General features: G+C 43.7%; 1 protein-coding gene across 4 annotated transcripts in view; it reads left to right on the top strand.

The window, feature by feature from the left end:
- Nucleotides 1–21118, top strand: part of SUSD6 (sushi domain containing 6) — a 107577-nt gene that overhangs the window by 39926 nt on the left and 46533 nt on the right. For all 4 annotated transcript variants that reach the window (XM_066272988.1, XM_066272985.1, XM_066272986.1 and 1 more), the window contains one exon: nucleotides 10069–10270. In XM_066272988.1, coding sequence (XP_066129085.1) covers nucleotides 10150–10270 — 121 coding nt within the window. In that variant the 5' untranslated portion in view covers nucleotides 10069–10149. The remainder of the gene's footprint in view (nucleotides 1–10068; nucleotides 10271–21118) is intronic.

Genomic DNA, 21118 nt, shown 5'->3' with positions numbered 1-21118 from the left:
TACTCAAGGTCAAGTTTTCCAGTTAGAGGCAGACATGCGTAGAATCCAGATCTCCTGATCTTGAACTCAGTGAGCATATTGTTTTTGTTTTGACATGAGAATTCATTCTCTCTGGTCATTTTTATCTCATTTCTTGCTCAATTTTTTCAAATTCAGTGAAATTGAATAAAATAGAGGAAAGGTTGGTTTAGAGTTGGGGTTTTTGGTGAGGTTTTAAAGTTTATTTTAAAATAGGCAGTCTTCCCAGACTGACTGGGAATGTAGCAGAAGGCCTGAGAACCAGGAAGTGACACAGACCTGTTTATACCATCCCACTTGGAGGCCTTGGATAGTGATCCACAGAGATGGTAAAAAGTAAACATAACTGCATCAGCCAGTTCTCTTGGGTTTGCTATTTTTGACCTGGAGGAGGTGTTTCCTGAACAGCTATGAATACTTTGAAAACCAAAATCTAGCACTTAAACATCCCCTTGAGTAAACAGGGGTATAGACAGATATTTATTTCTTGTTACCAGACAGCAGTGTTCTGTGGGTCTTGGCAGACAAAACTATCACTTACTTCTACCCCTCCTGTCATCCTTTTGGTGAGCAGTTCTTCCATTTCCTTTTCTTTCTTTATAATTAGCACCATGCATGCAAAACTGTCCTGAGACCTCACTAAATATGTGTATGATCTTCGAGGTCAAGCTCAAAGCTTTCTCTTTTGCCTTCCCTCTACTCCCAGTTAAGAATCTGTTCCTGTCTCCTCTGTATTCTCATACCACTATTTTTGAAAACCTTTTTTGGGGCCCTAGTAACAGTGGTATACAGTGGTATACAGATAAACATGTAATTCCTCATATGTGGATTGTGAATTTCTTGAGAGTAAGAACTGTGTCCCACTCTATCTGTGATTGCCAAGCCTTACATGGAAGGCAGCCAGAAAATATACACTGCTCACAAAAATTAGGGGATATTTTATCACTTCATATTCATTTTGAAATATCCCCTAATACTTGTGAGCAGTATATTTGCTTAATTGTAGACGAGTCACTGCAAGCACAGAGCTCTAAGAAGTCAGATTTAGCAAATTGGCTCCCCAGACTTTATTTGCCAAATGGGTATTGAAGCCTGTTCCAGTCAGTTCTGATGGGAACCAAATAGAGGTATATGATAGCACATAGATAGATAGATATATCTCTGGGATCTACGGACCAATTATAGCTGCTTCTGCCAATCATCTATTTTGCTACCTGGCCAAACTTTCAAATTTATACCTTTTACCCCTCCTCTTTTGTATCTGCTGCTACTTTGCCATCTGGTATTGCCTACACAAATTATGTCTTTTGGACTTACCGATTTTTTGTGTGAAAGAGAAACAGGAAAGGGGGGGAGATGATAAAAATCAACTCATAGTTGTGGCACTTCATTTCATTGATTGCTTCTTGTATGTCCCTTGACTAGGGGATGGGGCCCCAGCCAAGCCAGCGACCTTTGGGCTCAAGCCAGCGACTATGGGATCATGTCGATGATCCCACGCTCAAGCCGGGGACCCTGTCCTCAAGCTGGTGACCTCAGGGTTTCGAACCTGGGACCTCAGAGTTCCAGGTTGATGCTCTGTCCACTGCACCACCATCTGGTCAGGTTGGATGTATCTTTTTTCTCCTTTCAGAGAACAGGTAAATGTTGTGGACCTTGGGCAAAGAAAGAGGCAGAATTGGTAGTCTCTATAGGAACTTACTGCTTGCAATAAATGCAACATACAATAGTTAAGTAATTGTGAGTGACCCTGGAGAGGGATATGATTGGTTGTCTCATTCATAGTCCAGGCAGCTCTGCCAAAGGTTCAGAAGAGCCTTTCATGGTTGTGGGCTGAATTGATGAGTTTTCCCAGAAGTGAGGCAACTGAGCTTGACCATGTATTTGGGAAATAAAAGAGCAAGGAGCTCTTTGCAATAGGAGAGCAGTAAGAAAGGCTTCTAGGTCCCTTGGACTCCATTTATTTGTAAAATGGGGGTAATAGCACCTATTTAATGAGGTAACAAGACTATATGTATGTGTGTTATGTTTATAAATAAAACACATGTGTAAGCTCCATGCCCTTGTCTTTCCCTACAACAACATATTCAGGATAGAAAACTTCCTAGTTCCCTTAGATACAAATAGCACTTCAATATAGTCATATACACAATTATTTAATTTTGGGGGAGGGATTGCTAAATTCTTTAAAATATTTTTATAAAATCATGGGAGAGAACCCTGGCAATTCACTTGTTTAACCTGTTGGCTGTTTTTTTTTTTTTTTTTTGTCCAAACTAACTTTGTGTGTTGAGCCTGGTCTCAGGGCTCATATTTCCAGCCCAGCTCCTTTGGGAGTCTAGTGGGGGCTCAGTCACAGGCTATTAGAGCAGAAAGTGCCTTAGCCAGCACTAATTTGGGTGTCCACTGTTCCAGATACTGTCCTGCATCCATCGTGTTTATCTCATTTACATACCGCAATAACTCAGTGTGGTCGGTATTGTTTATCCAATTTATAGGTGGCTCTGAAAATAACTTTTTCTAGATCACCACCAAACTAATAATATCCAAGCAGACCAGAGATTCTGACTTGGTCTGGCTGCATCTTTCCACGATCACAGCCTCCCTGAGAGATATTTAGTTGCACTGTTTCATTTTACTGATGAGGAAACAGTAGCACTGTTTCATTTTACTGACTAGGGAGGGGAAGAGATTTGTCCGGTTTGGCCTCTCAGTGGTTGATGAAGCTGGGCCTAGAAAAGTGGTTTCCTGCCTTCAGGGTCGCAGATTTAGGGCCTGAACCAAGTTCCTGCTCACAGGCACTGTGCCTTCTCTCTCCCATGTTCTGTCCTATCCTGAGTCTGTCTTGTTTTGTTCTTTTTTGTCCTCTCTTGCACCTTTTCTCTGGGCCACTACAGCTCTGCACTGATCCGTTTGTGTGTGGAGGCTGGGGTTTTTTGTTAGATGTTTGTTATTTTTGGAAAGCACTTTAGGAACATTGTGTACAGATGGCCTATACAAATGTACTGATGGATTGATAAAACTCTAACTGGGAAAGTGGAGTCTCCTTATTCTGCTGCAATGCAGAGGGAGATAGATGCTAGGACAGGTATTGGGAGACTAGGGAGAAAGGACTGCTAATGCAGGACAAAGAGGCTGGCTTTCACGTTTCTTCCAGTCAGAACTTTCATTGTTTTGAGAGAAATACTTCTGGACCCCTCCTATTCCCTAGAAGACATTCCAGATTTCTCAGAACTGAAAGGGCATTTGGGGATCATCCAGGTCCATCCCTGAGGATTAGGAAGAAGGATTGACTTGCCTGAGGCTAACTCACTGTGGGTTGGTGGAGCTGGGGTTTAGGGATCCCACCCACATTCAGGTCTGTACTGCAGTCATCCTGCTTTTAGGTTCTAGAAGAGAGATGCTGGAGACTGTTAAAGAGGAGGCTTAAGAATGGGATGGCAGTGTGGGTCTGCTGCTGCTCCTGTTGTCTGAAGCCTGAAGAATAGATTAGGAGGAAAGCGTGACAACCAGAGGATGCGATGAGCAGTTCTAGGGGAGCAAGCCAAGGATACAAGGAAAACCAGAGCAATTCAAAAATACCTTTACCCTGGCTCAGGTGGCTTATGAGGAAAGCTGAGTGAGGGTTATTTTTGTGATTTGTAGGAGATGAATTTTAACAAGAGTTTGATGTTTATGTCTTTTGGGCTTTGGAACTGGAAATGAAAAGGAAATAGATAAGGTAACAGTCTGACTGTCAATGATCTCAATGTCCCACAGAAGACTGTGCCTGTTGAAACACTCAGATGTTAGTGGCACAGAAGAAATGGAAAAGCTATAGAGGTTAGCAAGATTGGGAGGAGCCATTTATTCAGAGAGAAGAATAAGCTGGAGACATCTAGAAGTAACTTAATGTCATTTTGGGGTAAGAGTGGGAGGCATTAAGATTTGATCAATGTTTATATGTATTTTGTACTGTGGCCCAGCCACTTCAGGGTGGGCGGAAGTAAAGAGGGGGGGATATTGAGGGGAAAAAAGGAGAGATAAGGGAGGGCCTCCCTAGCATATTAGTCACTTCTCTTATCACACCCCTCTGGGGAATTTAAGACTTCACAGAGTTAGGCCTTCTTATCCTTATACTCTGAATGTACTTAGTTATATTCTGTTAACATTTCAGAAACTATTCTTTGGTTTCCACCTTTGCATGGCAGTATTAGGGTCAGGGAAGATGATTAATCAAAGGAATAAACTTTCTTGTTGTAGACCCTCCACCACCATCATCCCCGTTTTGGATTAGTTTGAGTCAAGAAAAGGATTTATATTGGTTTTACTGATCCAATCCCCTTTCCTCACTAATGGAGAAATGAGCTAAGGTTTAGGAAGCAGTTTATCCTGAAAATTAGACATAGACCAGGGGTCCCCAAACTACAGCCCGCGGGCCGCATGCGGCCCCCTGAGGCTATTTATCCAGCCCGCTGCACTTCCGGAAGGGGCACCTCTTTCATTGGTGGTCAGTGAGAGGAGCATAGTTCCCATTGAAATACTGGTCAGTTTGTTGATTTAAATTTACTTGTTCTTTATTTTAAATATTGTATTTGTTCCTGTTTTGTTTTTTTACTTTAAAATAAGATATGTGCAGTGTGCATAGGGATTTGTTCATAGTTTTTTTTATAGTCCGGCCCTCCAGTGGTCTGAGGGACAGTGAACTGGCCCCCTGTGTAAAAAGTTTGGGGACCCCTGACATAGACTAAGCTGAGCTAACAGAACTGTAGAGAAACCCACCTGGGATCTCGGAGACAAGCTTGACAGTCAGGAGGACCCTTTTTCCTCCACAAAGGTGAGCTCAGTAGAGTGTAAACCAACGCTGTCCTTCCAGCAGGACTATGGTTCTTTGCAGAGCAGACCCCAAAGCAGCCAGGCACAGGGTATCTAGGGTCAGGATGTCCTTGCTGCTTTATAGCTGGCCCCACCTACTGCTGCTGCCTCCCCAGGCTGTGAGCCAGTTTTGAAGATGACTTCCAGAATATTTTTAATTTTTGCAGGCTCTTTGGTTAACCTGGAAGCATCTATGGCAACAACAAGCAAGCAAACCATGTGAACTTTGGGCTTATGTTCCAGGTTCTCCTTAACACTGTAAACCTGCCATGCTTGTCATCATCATTTTTATGTTGAGCAGTTTCTCAAGATAGGCCAGGCTGTTGTGGCTTCTGGGCTAAGCCTATAAATGGAAAGACCGGAGTCTTCCAGTTTACAGAGTAGTCTCTTACATTGTGTCTCTGCACCTCACTAGAGATTAGAGATATTCCAAGCAAGCAATAGCCCTAATTTAGCAATGAGGAAATATGGGCAGAGAGGAGGTAAGTGGCTTCCCTATGGTCAGAGTGATGGCACAAGGGCAGTGCTCTTCCTCTGGAGGGTCATTGTGGACAGGAAATGAGTGTTCATGCCATCACATTCAGCAGCGCACAGTCACCCCGCTTTTGATGTTCGGAGGTTAGAGAGCTGGGAAATCCCAGACCCTGCCCTGGAGGGGCTGACAGTCTGGTTCATGGGGTCTCCCTTTACCACATTCTGTTGGGGCGGCAAGCAGCACTACTCCCAAGAACGAAAATAAGAAGGATGAACGCAGGTTTTCTGTGACTCCTCACCCTTGTTTTGGAGGAGAACGCTGGCTCCTGGAGGAAGAGGTGACTGATAAGAAGAGAAGTCATATAGGATTCTGTGGCTGAGAGAGACCTTAGTCTTCTTTGGATGTGGGAATGGAAGCCAGAGAGTCCTGACCAGCCCTCTGGTTAGTGGCAGAGGTGGGACTAACCGTAGGGCCTGGCCTTCTTTCTTCTCATGTTTAAGTTTCGTATGTCTTGTAATGGTATAAGTGCAGGCTTTGAAAATAAAGCTTAGTTCCAGGTTCCTCTTTAATCGTATTTTTTTCTTTTTCTTTTTACTGTAATGAAATATACATAAAATAAAATCAACCATCTTAACCATTTTTAAATGTACAGTTCAGTAATATTAAGTACATTCATAATGTTGTGAGACCATCACTACCATTCACCTTCATAACTTTTCATCTCGCAAAACTGAAACTCTGTACCCATTAAACAGTGTAACTTCCTCTTCCACTGTCCTGATAACCACCATGCTTTCCATCTCTACTTAATCATACTTTTTTTTTACTTAGGGGAAGTGGTCACTAATACACCAAAGGAATACTGAAGTGAAATGTATTCTTTTGTTTTTTTTAAATTTTGTGCCTTTGTGTTTCTCTGGGGATAATGAACACCTAGTCTTAATTTGTTCTAAAATATATATCTTGCTTTTGACATGGTCTAAAGCCGCAATTCAAGGACAGACCTGCCTCCCTCCCTTCCTCCCTTCCTCTTTCCCTCTCTCTCTTCCTGTGTGTTCAAAGCAGATCCTTTTGTAAAATTATTAGATAGATATTGTGACCCTCTCTCCATAGTAGCTGAATTCTCATTGGGTGTTGTGGGGATATGTTTTTCTCTGTATTATTTCTGAAGCACTGACCTTTAGCTCAGTCTTGCATGTAAATACTCCATCAACTGCTCTCCATTCATATTTTTTCTTTGCAAAGCTGCCATTTTCATCACCCCATTTGTTCTGCACTTGATCAGGCCTTAGGCTTCATGGTGGAGTTGGTTCCATGGCAGTAAGGAAGGAGCCAGCTGTTTCTTGAAAACAAAACAAAACAGGAGCTCATACATGTGCATCTTTCCCCCAATTCTATACTGGCTCCTTCACATGCAGCCACGGCAGATAACCCTAACAGGTAGTCAGAATTCCATCAAGGCAACAGTGGAACATCAAGAATGACACCTGCTTTGCCACATCATGGCATACAACAGATATTTTTGTAATGAATGGATGAGGCCAATCAGAGTGACGGTTTGAGAGGAAGAGGGGGTTTCTCCTGAAGGTATGCATGGTGTGAAGTGTCAGAAAAGAATTCTTCCAGAAGATGACCCTGTGCAGAGCCCTGAAAGTGACGATATTCCTGGCAGAGGGAGCAGTCAGATTTCTTTGAATGTCAGTTTATTGACAGAGGAAACAGGTGGTCTGCAGGATAGCCTTGCTACATTAACTTTATATTTTATCTGTTTGAATAGGTAGTACATACACAGGCAAAATACTCAAGAAGAGCCTGACCAGGTGGTGGCGTAGCAGATAGAGCATCAGATTGGGATGCGGAGGACCGAGGTTCAAGACCCTGAGCTCACCAGTTTGAGCGCAGGCTCATCTGGTTTGAGCAAAGCTCACCAGCTTGGACCCAAGGTCACTGGCTCGAGCAAAGGGTTACTGGGTCTGCTATAGCCCCACGGTCAAGGCACATATGAGAAAGCAGTCAATGACAACTAAGGTGTCGCAACGAAAAACTGATGATTGATGCTTCTCATCTCTCTCCATTCCTGTCTGTCTGTCCCTATCTATCCCTCTCTCTGACTCTCTCTCTGTCACGGTAAAAAAATAAAAAATAAAAAATACTCAAGGAGATTAAAAGGGAATACATGCAGTGAAAAGTTAGTTTCCTACTCTGTTAACCATTCAGTCCCCTTCCTGAAGGCAGTTGTTAGCTATCATTATCTGGTGCATTATTCCAGAGAGATTTTCAGTGCACATAGCGGTGTGTGTGTGTGTGTGTGTGTGTGTGTGTCCTTTAAAAATACACTCCTACACAGAAATGGTTTTCTCCACATAACAATTTTGGAAGTCATTCCATACTGCTACAGACTGAACTGTCCAGTTCTTTCTTAACTGCTCCATAGTATTCTATTGATATTGTAACTTCCCTTTATCTAATCCTTATAAGCTCCATGTGGTTTCAGGGTACAGTTTTAACTCCTTATCCTAGCCTCTGCCCAGAGTGCTGTGCTCCCATTACTTTGATCCACTTATATTCATTATCTCCTTTCTTCCCTTATTTTTCATTAGACATGAGCTTAGCATCACTTCCTGTGGGTAGTCTTTCCTAATGATTTCCACTCTTGCACAGAACACCTAAGCACCACTTGGATCCAGCCTCATCCATTCACTGCAGAAATATGTGTTGTGTACATGCTGTGATGTGGCACAAGCAGGTGTCATTCTTGATGATCCACCGGTTGTTCCCTTGAGGGAATGGTGACTGCCTGGTAGGGTTACCTGCTGTGGCTGGATGTGAAACAGCAGCGCCAAAGGGCCTATTGCTAACTGGCTGGTGGCCCTGGGCATAGCCCTTAACCTCTTGAGACCTTAGGTTGGCATCTTTCAAATGAATAGGTAAAGCCTGATAACCTCCAGGGTCCCACAGTTCATATCTTATTCTTAATTACAACAGCAGCCGTGTTTACTGAGGACTTGCAAAGTTCAGGCGCTCTGTCAAGTACTTTGCTTGATCCTAATCCTTATTACCAACCCTATGAAAACAGGTGCTTACTGTCTCCATTTTACAGATGAAGAAACTGAGGCTGAGAGTGTAATTTGGCTATAAAAGAAGAAACATTTGATTCTTGCATTCTGACTTTGTGGTGCTTAGCCACATAAATGTATACACATTCCACACATTTATATACATACAGTTTTGTGTACTCTTTTGGGTCACTCACAGACTCCATCCGTAGATCTCTCCATGAACCATCCAGTTCTACAACTGTAAAAGCTCAAGTTGGAGTCTGGGTAAAAGCTGGAGGCAGAAGACTAAAGTCACCAATACTGTGGATAGTGGGTGAGGACCCAGTGGCTAGCTCTGTTCTTAAACCCCTGACTTATACTCATTTAAGACCCTTACAGCTGCTTATCCTATGGTCTGAGACAACTCATTGCTGTTTGAGTAACTCTTTCAAAGATTAAAAAACATTTTATTGATTGATTTGAGAGAGAGAAACACCCATTTGTTGTCTCACTTGTTTATACATTCATTTGTTGCTTCTTGTATGTGCCCTGACTGGGGATCAAACCCACAACCTTGGCATGTTGAGACGATGCTCTAACCAACTGAGCTACCTGGCCAGGGCAAGTAACTCTTTTTGTAAAGGGAGGATAAGCCTGAGTCAAGGCTTCAGTCATGGATTCAAGTCAGGTCTGGATAATATTTGTGACGGTTTCAGGGGTTGTAGATGGCGGGCTTCCCTACTTACATAAGGTCTTTTTACTGGAGAAGGAGGTGTATATGGAATTAAAATTTTTTTTAAATGTGATCTTATTACCTTGGAATACCTGTTATAAACTAGGATAAATGAGATCAAATGAGTTAAGTAAAAAATAGTAGACCCTTATCATACTGTGTCATTAATCCAACTGCTTCCCTAAAGGCATGTAGAAAAACTTCCTTAAAAGTCTTGACCCCTGATTTTTTTTTTTTTTAAAGATACTGGTTCCACCTCTTCTGAAGTCTTTGTCTGAACGAGAGTGGGTGGTGGAGCTAATTAACAATTGTAGCCATCCTACCCCCACTCACTGTCGGGTATGGCCCCTGGGGTCACAGGTGTGTCAGGTGAGCTGTTAAGACAGAGTCAGATCCTCAGGGCCTCATCCAACCTCAGGTAGTTGAACAGGCCAAGCTGGGGGCCCTTGGCTCCCCGTCTGCATTCCTTCTCTAGGCGGTGTAGTTCTCCCTTTAAGACACGTGTTCTCTCTCTTTTCTTTTGGTTAAGTTGAACTTACTCCGAGTCCAAGTGGCAAAGGCAAAGCCAGACTCGGTGTAGCAGCTGTGTATTAACAGCTGCCTCTCTTCTTCTCTGCTAGAGCCTCCAAGGCAGGCAGGTCGGCAGGTGGGCAGAGCCGGGGCCAGGACAGTCTCTGAAAGTTTTGCTGTGCCCTAGTCCTATCACAAGGATCTGGCTCCTAGGTGCTGACGCTGATGGCTGCTTGCTGCAGGCCTTGGTATTTTTCCCGGGGGTGGGAGGGCGCATTGAAAAGCCACTTCTGTGCTTTCTCTTCTGAAAGCAGGAATTAAGTTGCTAGAATTCTTTCAGCTGTGTATGACTTCATTTTACCAAAGTGCTTACTTATAACTAATATATGGATAAAGTTTTCACTTTATTTACGTCTTTGTTTTTTGTTTGTTTTCTGCAGGTGAATCTACCTCTGGCTGACTTTAGAATTTTTCTGGCTTTTAATTTTTTTCTTTTTAAAAATAACTTGGACGGATAAAAGATGTGCCATGGCAGGATAGCACCAAAGAGCACCTCAGTGTCTGCCGTGGCTCCTGTGGGACATGGAGTGTTCCTTCCGCTGGTGATCCTTAGCACCCTCCTTGGAGACGGCTTTGCCTCAGGTGAGTCCCGGCCAGTCTTCTACCTGTGGAGGGAAGGGACACACTACCCTTGTTTCTCCCAAAAGCTGGGGTAGAGGATTCTCAGTCTTTTGGGCAATTATAGGGAGAGTGAAGGGTGATGCTTTTGTACTATAGTGTAGCAGGGAGCCAGTCCTGCTGGTGTGGCACCAAGGGGCCTCATGAGCCAGATGGAGGAGGACTGTGTAGGAACCTGCTGGTGATGACATTATCACCCCTCACCCCACCCCACCCCACCCCAGCTGTTGTTATCAGGCAGGACATGTGGGACTCAGAGCTTGATGTGCAGGTAAGGGTTCAGGCTTTGATACCAGACTGCCTGTGTTCAGAACCCATTCCTACTACTTGCTGGTTCTGTGACCCTGACTGAACAAGTCTCTTTATTTCTGTAAGCCTGAATTTCCTCGGCTGCAGAATGGCAAAATAATAGTACCTACTTCAGAAGGTGGTTGTGAAGATTGACTGACATAATCAGTCTTAATCAACAGTTAAGCATTACTGATTGTTAGCTCTTTATTATTTGTTTCTTGTCTCTCTATTCTTTTTCTCAGTTGAGGTATTATAATTTAGTGAAGCAGGACCTGGTCATTAACACTACAAACTTTATGATCTGGACAATCCACTTAACCATTCTGTGTCCAGTTTCTGCAGCTGTCAAATGAAGAGGTTGACCTGGATAACCTTGAAGATCACATCTAGCTCCCTCAGTCTATACTTTCATGATTGTAAGGATTTTCTGGTTGAAGATCATAAGCTAGAAAAGCCCTAACCAGCTATAGATGCTGCAGGGAGCCCTTGGGATTTGTGTGGTCCTTGTTGACTTCAGCAGTGCTCTGAAGGCCCTCTAGTTTCTCTTCATGTGATCCTCTGGGCCTTGTATTCTTTTTAGAAAGACCATATTTAAGGTGTGTATCTTAGGGCTCTGGGTGATGCTACAGAACCTGCCTCTGTTCAAACACCGTTAGGGGTCTCAGTCAGTTATGATTGAGCTCACCAGTAACGGTGCCCCACCAGAGTTCAGTAGATACATGTATACGGCAGTTTTCTTTGACCAGCGTTCTCTAGCAGTGTTTTTCAACCACTGGTCTGCCAGAAATTTCGTGCTGCTCCACAGAAACGGTTAACCACCCTGGCATTGTATGGAGATTATAGACCCAATGGTCTTAGTTGAATTCACTTATGTTCAGGGTCATTTCTGCCTTAATGGACCCCGAAGTCATTTGTCTATTTTCACTGGTCCCCAAGTGTAAAAAGGTTGAAAACCACTGCGTCTAGAGGGTGATATCTAGATTCTGAAGGCGTCTTGGAGGGAGGCTGTGTGATATAGTGTGGCCTTCTATCAACTTGTGTCACTCACTTACCCAGCACATACAGAGATAATGGTACAATATCATTTCATCTTATTTTTTTTCTTCTGATTTTTAGGGAGAAACAATTAGTGGTTTTCTTTGTTCCATCATAGCTTTCCTCATTACCCACATCAGATTTCCTCTTCTGCTGCTTTCGTTCACCTCATTCTGACACTTAAAACCTTTCCCCTAAGCCTGAGACATCGTTGGCCTGAGGAGCCCCTGGCACAACCAAGGGGACCACTGATGGTTGGGACACTACAGTGTGGATATCATAGTTGCATGAGGTTTCAAAGAAACAGAAGGACAGCCTACACCAGTGTGCAACAGAATGAAGCGGGGCCTACATTCACAGGGCCACTCCATTGCCAGAGGCGGCCTCTAGAATGGTAGTCACAGAACCGTAGAATGTGGAGACCCACTCTTGTTCATCACTGTATCTCTAGAGCAGAAGTTGGCAAACTGGTCCACTGGCCAAATCCTCCCTGCTGCCTATCTTTCCGTGGCCTGTGTACTAAGAATTTAGGGTTTTATATTTTTAAATAATTGGAAAAAATAAAAAGAATAATTTATAATGTGTGAAACTTGTATGAAACTCACATTTTAGTACCTGTAAATTTAAGTCTTATGGGAACATAGTGTTCATTTGTGTATACATTGTCTATGGCTGTTTTTGTGCTACAATGGCAGAGTTGAATGGTTGGGACATAGACCATGTTGCTCCAAAGCCTAAAAGATGTAGACTTTAAATATTTTTTCCTTCATAGAAGAGATTTGCCATTCTACCCAGCCCAGCACAGACAGTGCTTAGTAAGTATATGCATGAATGGAATGACTGTCAGAGCAGGAAGGATGGAAGCTAGGACTGGTCAGGGTTAGGATGGAGTTTAGAGTTTGTGCACTTGCCCAGGGTCTTGGGACCAGGACCAGAACCTGGCCTAGTGCCTGGTGTACTATTGAGACCGTCCTCTTCCAAGACTCCACTGGGGACGCTGTCTCAGCTTGTTACCTGGCAGTATTAGGGTCTGCCTTCTATGTTTGAAGTCTTTAGTTTTTCTTATTTTTATTAAGCCATCCCCCCTACCCTACCCTCCTTTTTATGGGCTTCACCTTTCCCTCCTTCCATTTTCAAATTCTCCACACCTTCCCAAGCTTCTATCCAAAGTCTGAAATCAATTAGGGACTGATGGTTCCAGACTAGATAGATAAGGGATTATTATTCTACCCATGGAAAAAAGTATGTCTATAGTGTGGGCTCAGCCCAGATGGATGGAAAGTTGGCTCTTGTTTTCTCTCTCTCACCCATCTGCAAAGAATCCTTCCTACCCTGCCATCCCACCCCCCAAGTCTTTCTGATCCCCACAAAGCATGTGTGTATTGGCACAGAGCAGGGTGCAGGTAGGACCATTTCTTAGGTCCAGTGCACTAAGGTGCTGCCAATATTTTTCCCTCTCTCTAAAGTGTTTTCTGGGATAAGGCGGTGCCTACTCCATGGCCTGAAACCCAGAGCACACCTATATGGCCGTGCCTGCCATGAGCAGATGACATGCAGGCTTTCCTCTTCCTGCATTTCTTACCTTCTCCTGTAGCTGCCTCTGAACACCCATTCCAGAGACATTTTTAAATGAAGTGCTTGTAAAGTACCCAGATTTGTTATTCAGTGGGCTCTACTAGACCCTGAATATGTTTGTATGTACATTCAGTCATGACTGTGAGGATCCCACTGGACATAGGTTAGTGGGCCTATTCTGGGGAGCAATTCATCTGCATAGTCTCTGGTCATAAATACCATTGTTACCCCCTAATCTTGGTCATACTTGCTCAGGTTTAAGAGAAAAGAATCATGTATGAAGAGGCACTTGAGAGTTCTGGAATAAAGATATGTCATGTTTGCGGGTCAGTTTTCCATCCTGGTTTCTCTCGTCTACAGCTAAGGTTTGTTGTTATAAGGGAGAAGGTGGCAGAGAGGCATTGGATCTTGCTTCCCCCTAAGTCATTCTGTTAGCAGAGATGGGAGAAATTTCTGAAAAATGTCCTTTTTAGTAGTGGAAAAGTAAGCAAATCTGATTCTTCACATCCAGTCACACTGTGCAGGAAAGATCAGAAATAAAAAGATCTATGCTCATGCTACCCAGCTTTCCTTTGGGGGTGGGGGTTAGAGAGGAATTAGGATCCCAGCTATGTAGCAGCTTCTCCCTGATCTAACAATTCCTTCCCTTTGTCTGTGATCTTAAGAAACTTGTTCTATGACCTTAGGCAACACTTGACCTCTTTGTCTGTTCTATAAAATAGAAACAAGACACTTAAGGATGCTAGTTGGATGGTGTGTAGACTAATAAAAATGATTGGAAGGCACTTGATATATATATAAAATATGTGGTGTAATTCCCAAATAACAACAACAACAGAAGTGGTATGTGACCTGCTGTTGAGTCATGCAGGGCAGGAGACTATGCAGATGACATCATGTACTGTCTTCAAAAAACAAAACTGAAGAAGCAAAGTCACTTTTTGGGATAGGGATATGGTATCAAACTTAACCATTTGAGGAAGGATTGATTAATTCTGGAATCTTCTTTGTCATCCATATTTGCATAGTTTGTCTCAACTGACAATCCCAACTGACTTGTATAAAAAGTTCTTGATTTTTATTTCCACCCCTTCCTTAGCATATTTATTGGGGAAAAAACTCAGTATTTTATTAGTTTCTGATTTTGTTTCTCTTAAAATGTTGCCATGACACTTTAGGCCCTTTGTAACATCACACAAGCATCTAAAGTAAATTTAAAATAGCAGGGAAAGCAGTCATGGTTATTTCCACATGGCAGAGTTTATTGAAGATGGATAATATTGAGAACTGGGTTCTCAGGGGGATGACGAAGCTATGGTCCTTGACATTGCTGTGGCAGAAAGATGCTGGCAGGAGGCTCTGGATCACCTCCCCATCTCTGAGGGGCCTGGAGTCATAGATAATGTACACTGAACTGAGAGGAGAGTACAGGTAGGAAACTGATGCATGCAGAACATTGTTTATTTGTCAGTGTGGGTTATCTCATTTAAAGCTCTCAGAGCCAATACATGGTCCTACGTGGTCATGTATCCATTTTACAAATGAGAAACTGAGGCACAGAGAGATAACTTGCTCAGTGACAGGCAGTTGTAGGTGGTGACTCTGGTTGGGATTTGTGCCTAATCTGTTGACTATTGCCCATGTGGTCTGCTGAGAACCACACTAACCTGTCCTTTGTTGCAATGCAGGCTTCTCTGAGACCCATTTCTTATGTTACTCTATTGGAGCACTTAGATCAACCTTTAGAAGATCATTTTGACAAAGAAGAAAGACTGGATAAAGGATGCAGGAGTTACTACTTTTCCCTCTGTGATTGTTTCTCTTCTTATTTACAATGGCCCTTGGTTGTTTGGTTCACAGTTTAGGCACAAGATTTGCCAAGGCAGCTCTATTCTTGGGAAGGATCAATAGGGACCACAGCAAATTGTTTGCTAAGTGAGGATGTAGTTCCCAAAACATCCGCAGAGCATCTTCCTGTCAGCTACAAACCTAGCTGACAAAGTGATGTAATCTCTCCATAGTGTAATTACCTGTCACTATAAAAAGACTTGAGGATTGTGGTAGGAGGCTGGATAGGTCATTACAGGGCTTGTTGTACTGTGGTGTCATAAAAAGACGTTGAGAAATTACCCTCTGCAGGCTAATTGTTGTGCCATGTTTAGGACATTACAAACACATGGTATAAACCTTGCACTGTAACTTTTGAACAAAAGAAACCAGGAGTCCACCTGACCGAACACGTGTGTGGGTCACAATTGGGTGAAAGCCCTCACTAAACACAGATTCCATTTGCGAAGCAAAGTGACCTACTGTCCTGGGCTAACTTTAGAGCTTGGGAGGTTATCCTTATCTGCCCAACTCCTTTTGCCAAAGAGGGCCACAGAGTGCTAATGAGAAAACTAGGGTCTTTAAAGCACTCAGTCTTTAATTTCTTCCTAGTAGGTTTGAAGGTGAACTCTTTTCACCACCTTTTTTTTCGTTGTTTTTTTTTCCACCACCTTTTACCCACAGAAAGATTCCTTTCCTTCTTGTCATTCAGAAGCATGAGGCTTCAGATGGTTTGAACAGCCCTCCCAGTCAAGGTGGCTTGTGCAGGTAAGGCTGGCTGCCTGCACTGTGGCCAGATCAGGAGTGCCCTTGGCCCATCTCCTGTTTAGCTTTAGAGCCTAGAGGGACAGCAGCATTTTGAGACAGTTTGTGATGTGTGAGTGAGAGGGGTGCTGACTGCTGAATTCTCTTCTCCCAGCCCTGTTCACTGACCTCACCTTAAGCAAACCTAAAGCATGAAAAGTGAATTCATTGGAAGACGATGGTGAGATTGTAACTAGTGAAAAACGCTTGAGTTCCTTCACATAGCTGTCTCCTGTCATTTGGAATAGGATTCAATTCATAAATGCCTTTAAATGGCAAATACTACCTGAAGCTCTCGTGGAGCCACTGGGGTCACTAGTACAGCTGAGTGTAATATCTAGTTGTCATTCTGCTCCAACCAGGTCTCTTGGTTTTTAGAGACGCACTGTAATCTGATTAAAAGCATGGACTCTAGAGTCAGACTGCCTGGGTTTTGAATACTGCCTCTACCCCTAGCTACCTGTGGTACCTTGGATAATTTTCTTGACCTCACTATGGATGTTCCCTAAGAAGATGAATGATAATAGTGCCTATTTCATAAGATTGCTATAATGATTGAATAATATGATATATGTAAGGCACTTAGAATAGTGCCTGGCATACAAAGAAGTTATTCATAGGTTGTAAGGTGAGATTCTAGCACCATTTGGTACAGCCCATACTTCTGACACCACAGCTAATTAGTTCAGACTCAGGGTTGGAAAGTGCTCTTGTTTCTTTTTTATCTTTTGGAGTCTCTTGGATCTATTAAATACGTCCTGCATCCTGCATGAGTTATTCATAATTCATATGTCTAATTCTCAAATGCCACATCTTGGCATTCTACACATGAAGACAAGGAGAAAAGAGCAGTAGTGCCCCTTTGCAGTGTTGGTGCTGGGGTTCAGCTCAGTAGCCTGCCAGTGAGCCATTCCCTTCAGTGAAGCTGTCTCACTGGCATTGCAGGGCCTGAGCTCCTCAAAGCTGTTCTTTTTAAGGAACTTTTGAAGTGATTTTTGAAACCTTATAAATTTGAGAATGCCAGGGGTCTGTTCTTTTAAAGATATTTCATTTCATCAGCACTGAGATGTGATTGAAGGATTACATTTCAAAAGATTCCTAATCACATCTGGGAGAATTCAACATTAGAATAAAAAAATAAGAACCCTCTTGTCTTCTCTCGCTCTGGCAGTCCTTCGCCGCCTCCTGCTTTCCTCAGCTCTGCTTGACAGCAGTCCTTCCTGGAAAAGCCTCTCCCAGCTAGATACATTTGCTTCCCCAGAGATGGCTATTTCTCCCTTGTTTAACTTCTTTGACTTTTTAGGTTTGCCAGTAGCCACATCCTTTAAAGTACAATTGTGTAATCATTCAGAATTCTGGAAGTAGTGCAGAGAGGATAAACAGCTTCTCTTGAAAATGTTTTTCTTTGCAAAGTTTTTTTTTTTTTTCTTTTTAAATTCACAAAACTATTTTAGGCATTTCAGCCCAGGAGGGGAAATGTGTTTCAGGAAGTTATGGCCAAGTACAAATAGGGTTATAAAATATTTCTGCTGTGGCCTGTGTTACTGTGAATAACAAATGACACCTGATGAAAAACAAAGGGCCTGACATGACAGTCAGTGGTTCACGTGCAGTAGGCACATGTCTCCTTGGGAAAGGGCAGGACCTGTGTGTTGATTGTCACTGGCTTAAGTTCTGATAGTTTGGCCTTGTTGACTCTGGCAGTGGTGGGAGGCACAAGTCACTGGGATTGTCATACACTGAGTAAGGACTGGGTGGCCATGTAGAGCTGCCTGTCAGTGTTTACTGAGCACTGACCTAAGCACAGGTGCAAGGCAGTTGGGGGAGAAGCCTTTGATGCTTCTGCTTCCCAGTTGTCTCATTATTTTGTAGGCCAGATTGCAGAGGTCCCAGTGGTGTCTTGAGCCAGTGTAGCCCCATTAAGGCTCCTGATAACTGTGTGTGTTTGCTCCGAATTGCTGATTAGTGGCCTGTGAATTTAGCTGGTGACTTTAGTAGGCTGTGTGGATCTCTGCTTATGCCTCTCATACAGTAGACAGCTTCAGTCTTTGATTTTGAGGTCTTCTCTTATACACATGTCTCTCAGTCGTGGTTCTTGTTCTGTGTTCTTGGTTTTGTGTTTGTACATAAGCCCCTTGAAGGGACAAAGTTTTTTATACTTCACTATAACTAGGCCAGTGATCATCTCAGGGGACCCAGCAAACACATACTGGAGAAGGTGTTGGGGGAAGGAGAGGGTCACTCCTGGCAAGATTGTGCAGAATTATGGCCCGTCCTGCATGTAAGGATGAGCAGGACAAGCCTCAGCTCTGTGAGTGACTGCCGCCTATGGGGCTTCCCTGCTGATTTATGGCTCCCCATAAGTCTGGGAAGTTGAGAAGCATGTGAAAGTGCCTCAGGAGATGCAGGTGGTGGGGCTCTTCTGAGAGGAAAGGAGTGGGACTGGGCCAGTTGCCCAGAAGAGTTTATCATGGAGTGTACTAACTTTCAACCTGGATGAAGATCTTTGAACCCAGCGCAGGTCCCCTTAGGTGAGGGAGGAAAAGGAGACCTGTATTACCTGTGGGGAGTAAAGGTCATGTGGAAGAATGCATGTGAAAACCATGCTGACTCCAAAACATCCTGATGTGATAGGCGGCCTGGGGAAGGGCAGCTTGGATGGGTTTGGAGTTCCATCCTCACCCACAGTTACCGCTAGCTTAGTCCCTAAAGTCAAGGCCAAGGAGACTTGCTTTTCCCCTTTTCCTGAACATAAGCACCTTCAAACCTATTCTTACCATGTTCTTTCTGTGGCTGGAGTCCTGCCTTCTTCCCTTTCTCCCATCCTTCTCTTTATCCTTTAAGATCCAATTCAAAGCCACCTCCTCTGTGAGACACCACCCATCCATCCTCTTACCCCTAGAATCAGTAGGGTCTGAAGGAAGGAGAGTAAGCTTTGTGTGTATGTTTTGAATGGAATTAGTAGGAGCTCCTGGTCTGTTTCTTCTTTTGGGAGAATATCAGAGAGATTTCTTATGAACACGATTCTGTTTCCAAGAATCTTGACTATTTTTAATTTGAAGGGAGTGGACAGCTGCTTAAAACTTCTGGGAATTGCAGCTTTGGGGAACTTGAACCCTTTGTTCTGCAGATCTTGATACACAAACCCTATAGACTTATTCCTAATACCAGTGAGAGTTGCAAGGGTTGCTGTGGGGCAGGTTTGGTTTGGTATTTTCATAAATGGCATTACCTTGTTTAGCTAATATTTGTTGGCATAAGGTGGGCAGGAAGGGCAGCAGGAGGTAGGTATGTAATGCCATGGAGGCTTTCTGGGACAAGGTATTGGACTGGCTCTTGATGGAAGTTATTACATGTAGTTTGGGCCTCAGTCAGCCTGTGAGAGGAGGGCAGCTGAGCTAGGAACAGCGCTCTACCCCAGGAGGAATAGAGAGCTGATGGTTTGGTATTCTGGTTTATTCACAGTGAGCTCCTGCTGAGTGTTAAGATTACTGTATCAGCTAGAGTTCCATGTGAGACGTAACTGTAATCAGGAAAGCCGTTGATCCATACTGGAATACACATTGGAGGGGTCCTGACTCAGATTGGGATGGTCATGGAAGACTTCTCTGAGGGAGAGCAGTGTGTACACTGAGACCTAACACCATGTAGGGGCTAGTGAGTAGGGGCGACAGGATGGCATAGAGGGACAGGAACTGTATCTCTTGGGCCAGACAGGCTGGTCAGAATTCTAGTTCTGCCACTGACATGTTGTGTAATTTTGAGCCAGTTTCTCAAAGGCGATGTCCCTTGGTTTTTATGTGTGTGAAGTTGGAGTGGTAATATTTTATTTACCATTATAGGGTTGTGGTGTTATCATCATTGTTGTTACGTGGCACTTCACCAGTGGCAGGTACAGCCAGCATATTGGGGACAGTCTGGAGGTAGGCAAGAGAGAGACTTACATAGTATCTGCTTTGCTCACCTTGACATTCCCTTCCTTTGGAACTTGCCATGCCCCTTGTCTTGACACTTTTGGGAGTCCAGTATACTCTCCCCCAAATGGGATTGCCTCTTGTCGTAGTGAGTGAATGAGTGAGTTGGTCTCCTCCACTTTGGAATAAATTGAGAAGCTGGAGTTTCAAAAAAGGAAAATAAAGTCTAGCCTCAGCCTAAGATTTCAGAGGTTTGGGCTGAACATCACCAAAAGCACAGTTGGAAGGAAGCACCCGGGGGTGAGGTGCTGCTAGTGGAGGCAGGTGCCTCTCTGGAGTTGTCAGAGTTGCAGGGGAGGGAGGAGGAAGGAGGAAGGAGACAGAGAAAGAGGAGTGTCCTCGGGATCACAGGGTTAAAGAAAAAACAAACACCGGTTAATGGCTTAAGGGTGGAATGAGCCTAAAGAGGGAAATAAAGAGGGCTGTTAGAGGGTGTTGATTTTGGTACAAGCTGTGGAGAAGATTGGGGATGAGAAGAATGGCTGCCAGGCTCCTGTTTGCCGGGGGGACAGGAAATGACTGGCTGAGTGAGGCTGCCCTTCCACCCTGCCTAAGGTTGAGGGTGGGGCACTCATGGCAGGCCCCTCATCCTCTGCTTCAATCCAGCAAGCCTGTGTCTGACAAGGACTTATTTCAGCCAGTCTGATGCACCACACGGGATCCCATGTGGGTCTTAATAGAGTCACAAATTCCACAGGGAGACCAGAGGGTGTGGGAGGTTCCTAACTGGAAAGGAAAAAGTAGAGGAACAGCTGGCATCCGTGCATGCGGCTGTATTCCAGGACTCTTCATCTGGATCTGGCCAGGGTAATTGGAGATGTTGGGGTGAAGACTGTGATTCGATGTGTTCAGGGGTGCAAAGAACTGTTGTGACTTCTAGCAGAGATGTGTCTCAGGTTTCTTTAGAAGTGGCTTTCAGCAAAGGAACCCGTTCTCCATGCTATTGTTCTCAATATTTGTTGTTAGGCAATTCAGAGACTTTGTAGTCCCTCTCCCTGGCATTCAGAAATTCTTTAGCCAGTAGTGGCCGAGCCTGGCCTTGCAGGAGTAATTAAGATTGTGAATAATAGGATTAAGTGAGATATTTATATGTTAAATTGCTCGGTCAACAATAAAAATCTGTTTCAATGGAAGGGATTATTATAATGCTCTATTTTTTAGTCAGAATCTCTTTCCTGAATTGCTCAAAGCACTAAGTTCACCCCTGGGCAGGATGCTGGCATTTAATAGCCTCCTTTGTATACAAGATCAAACTAAAGTTTCCAACAGAGCTCCAAATCTTGAGTTTGAAACCCAAATCTATGGA

Source organism: Saccopteryx bilineata, chromosome 4 (assembly GCF_036850765.1).
Source record: "Saccopteryx bilineata isolate mSacBil1 chromosome 4, mSacBil1_pri_phased_curated, whole genome shotgun sequence".
Lineage (NCBI taxonomy): Eukaryota > Metazoa > Chordata > Mammalia > Chiroptera > Emballonuridae > Saccopteryx > Saccopteryx bilineata.
The sequence above is the reverse complement of the archived record's forward strand: the minus strand, read 5'-3'. Positions and strand labels throughout refer to the sequence as shown.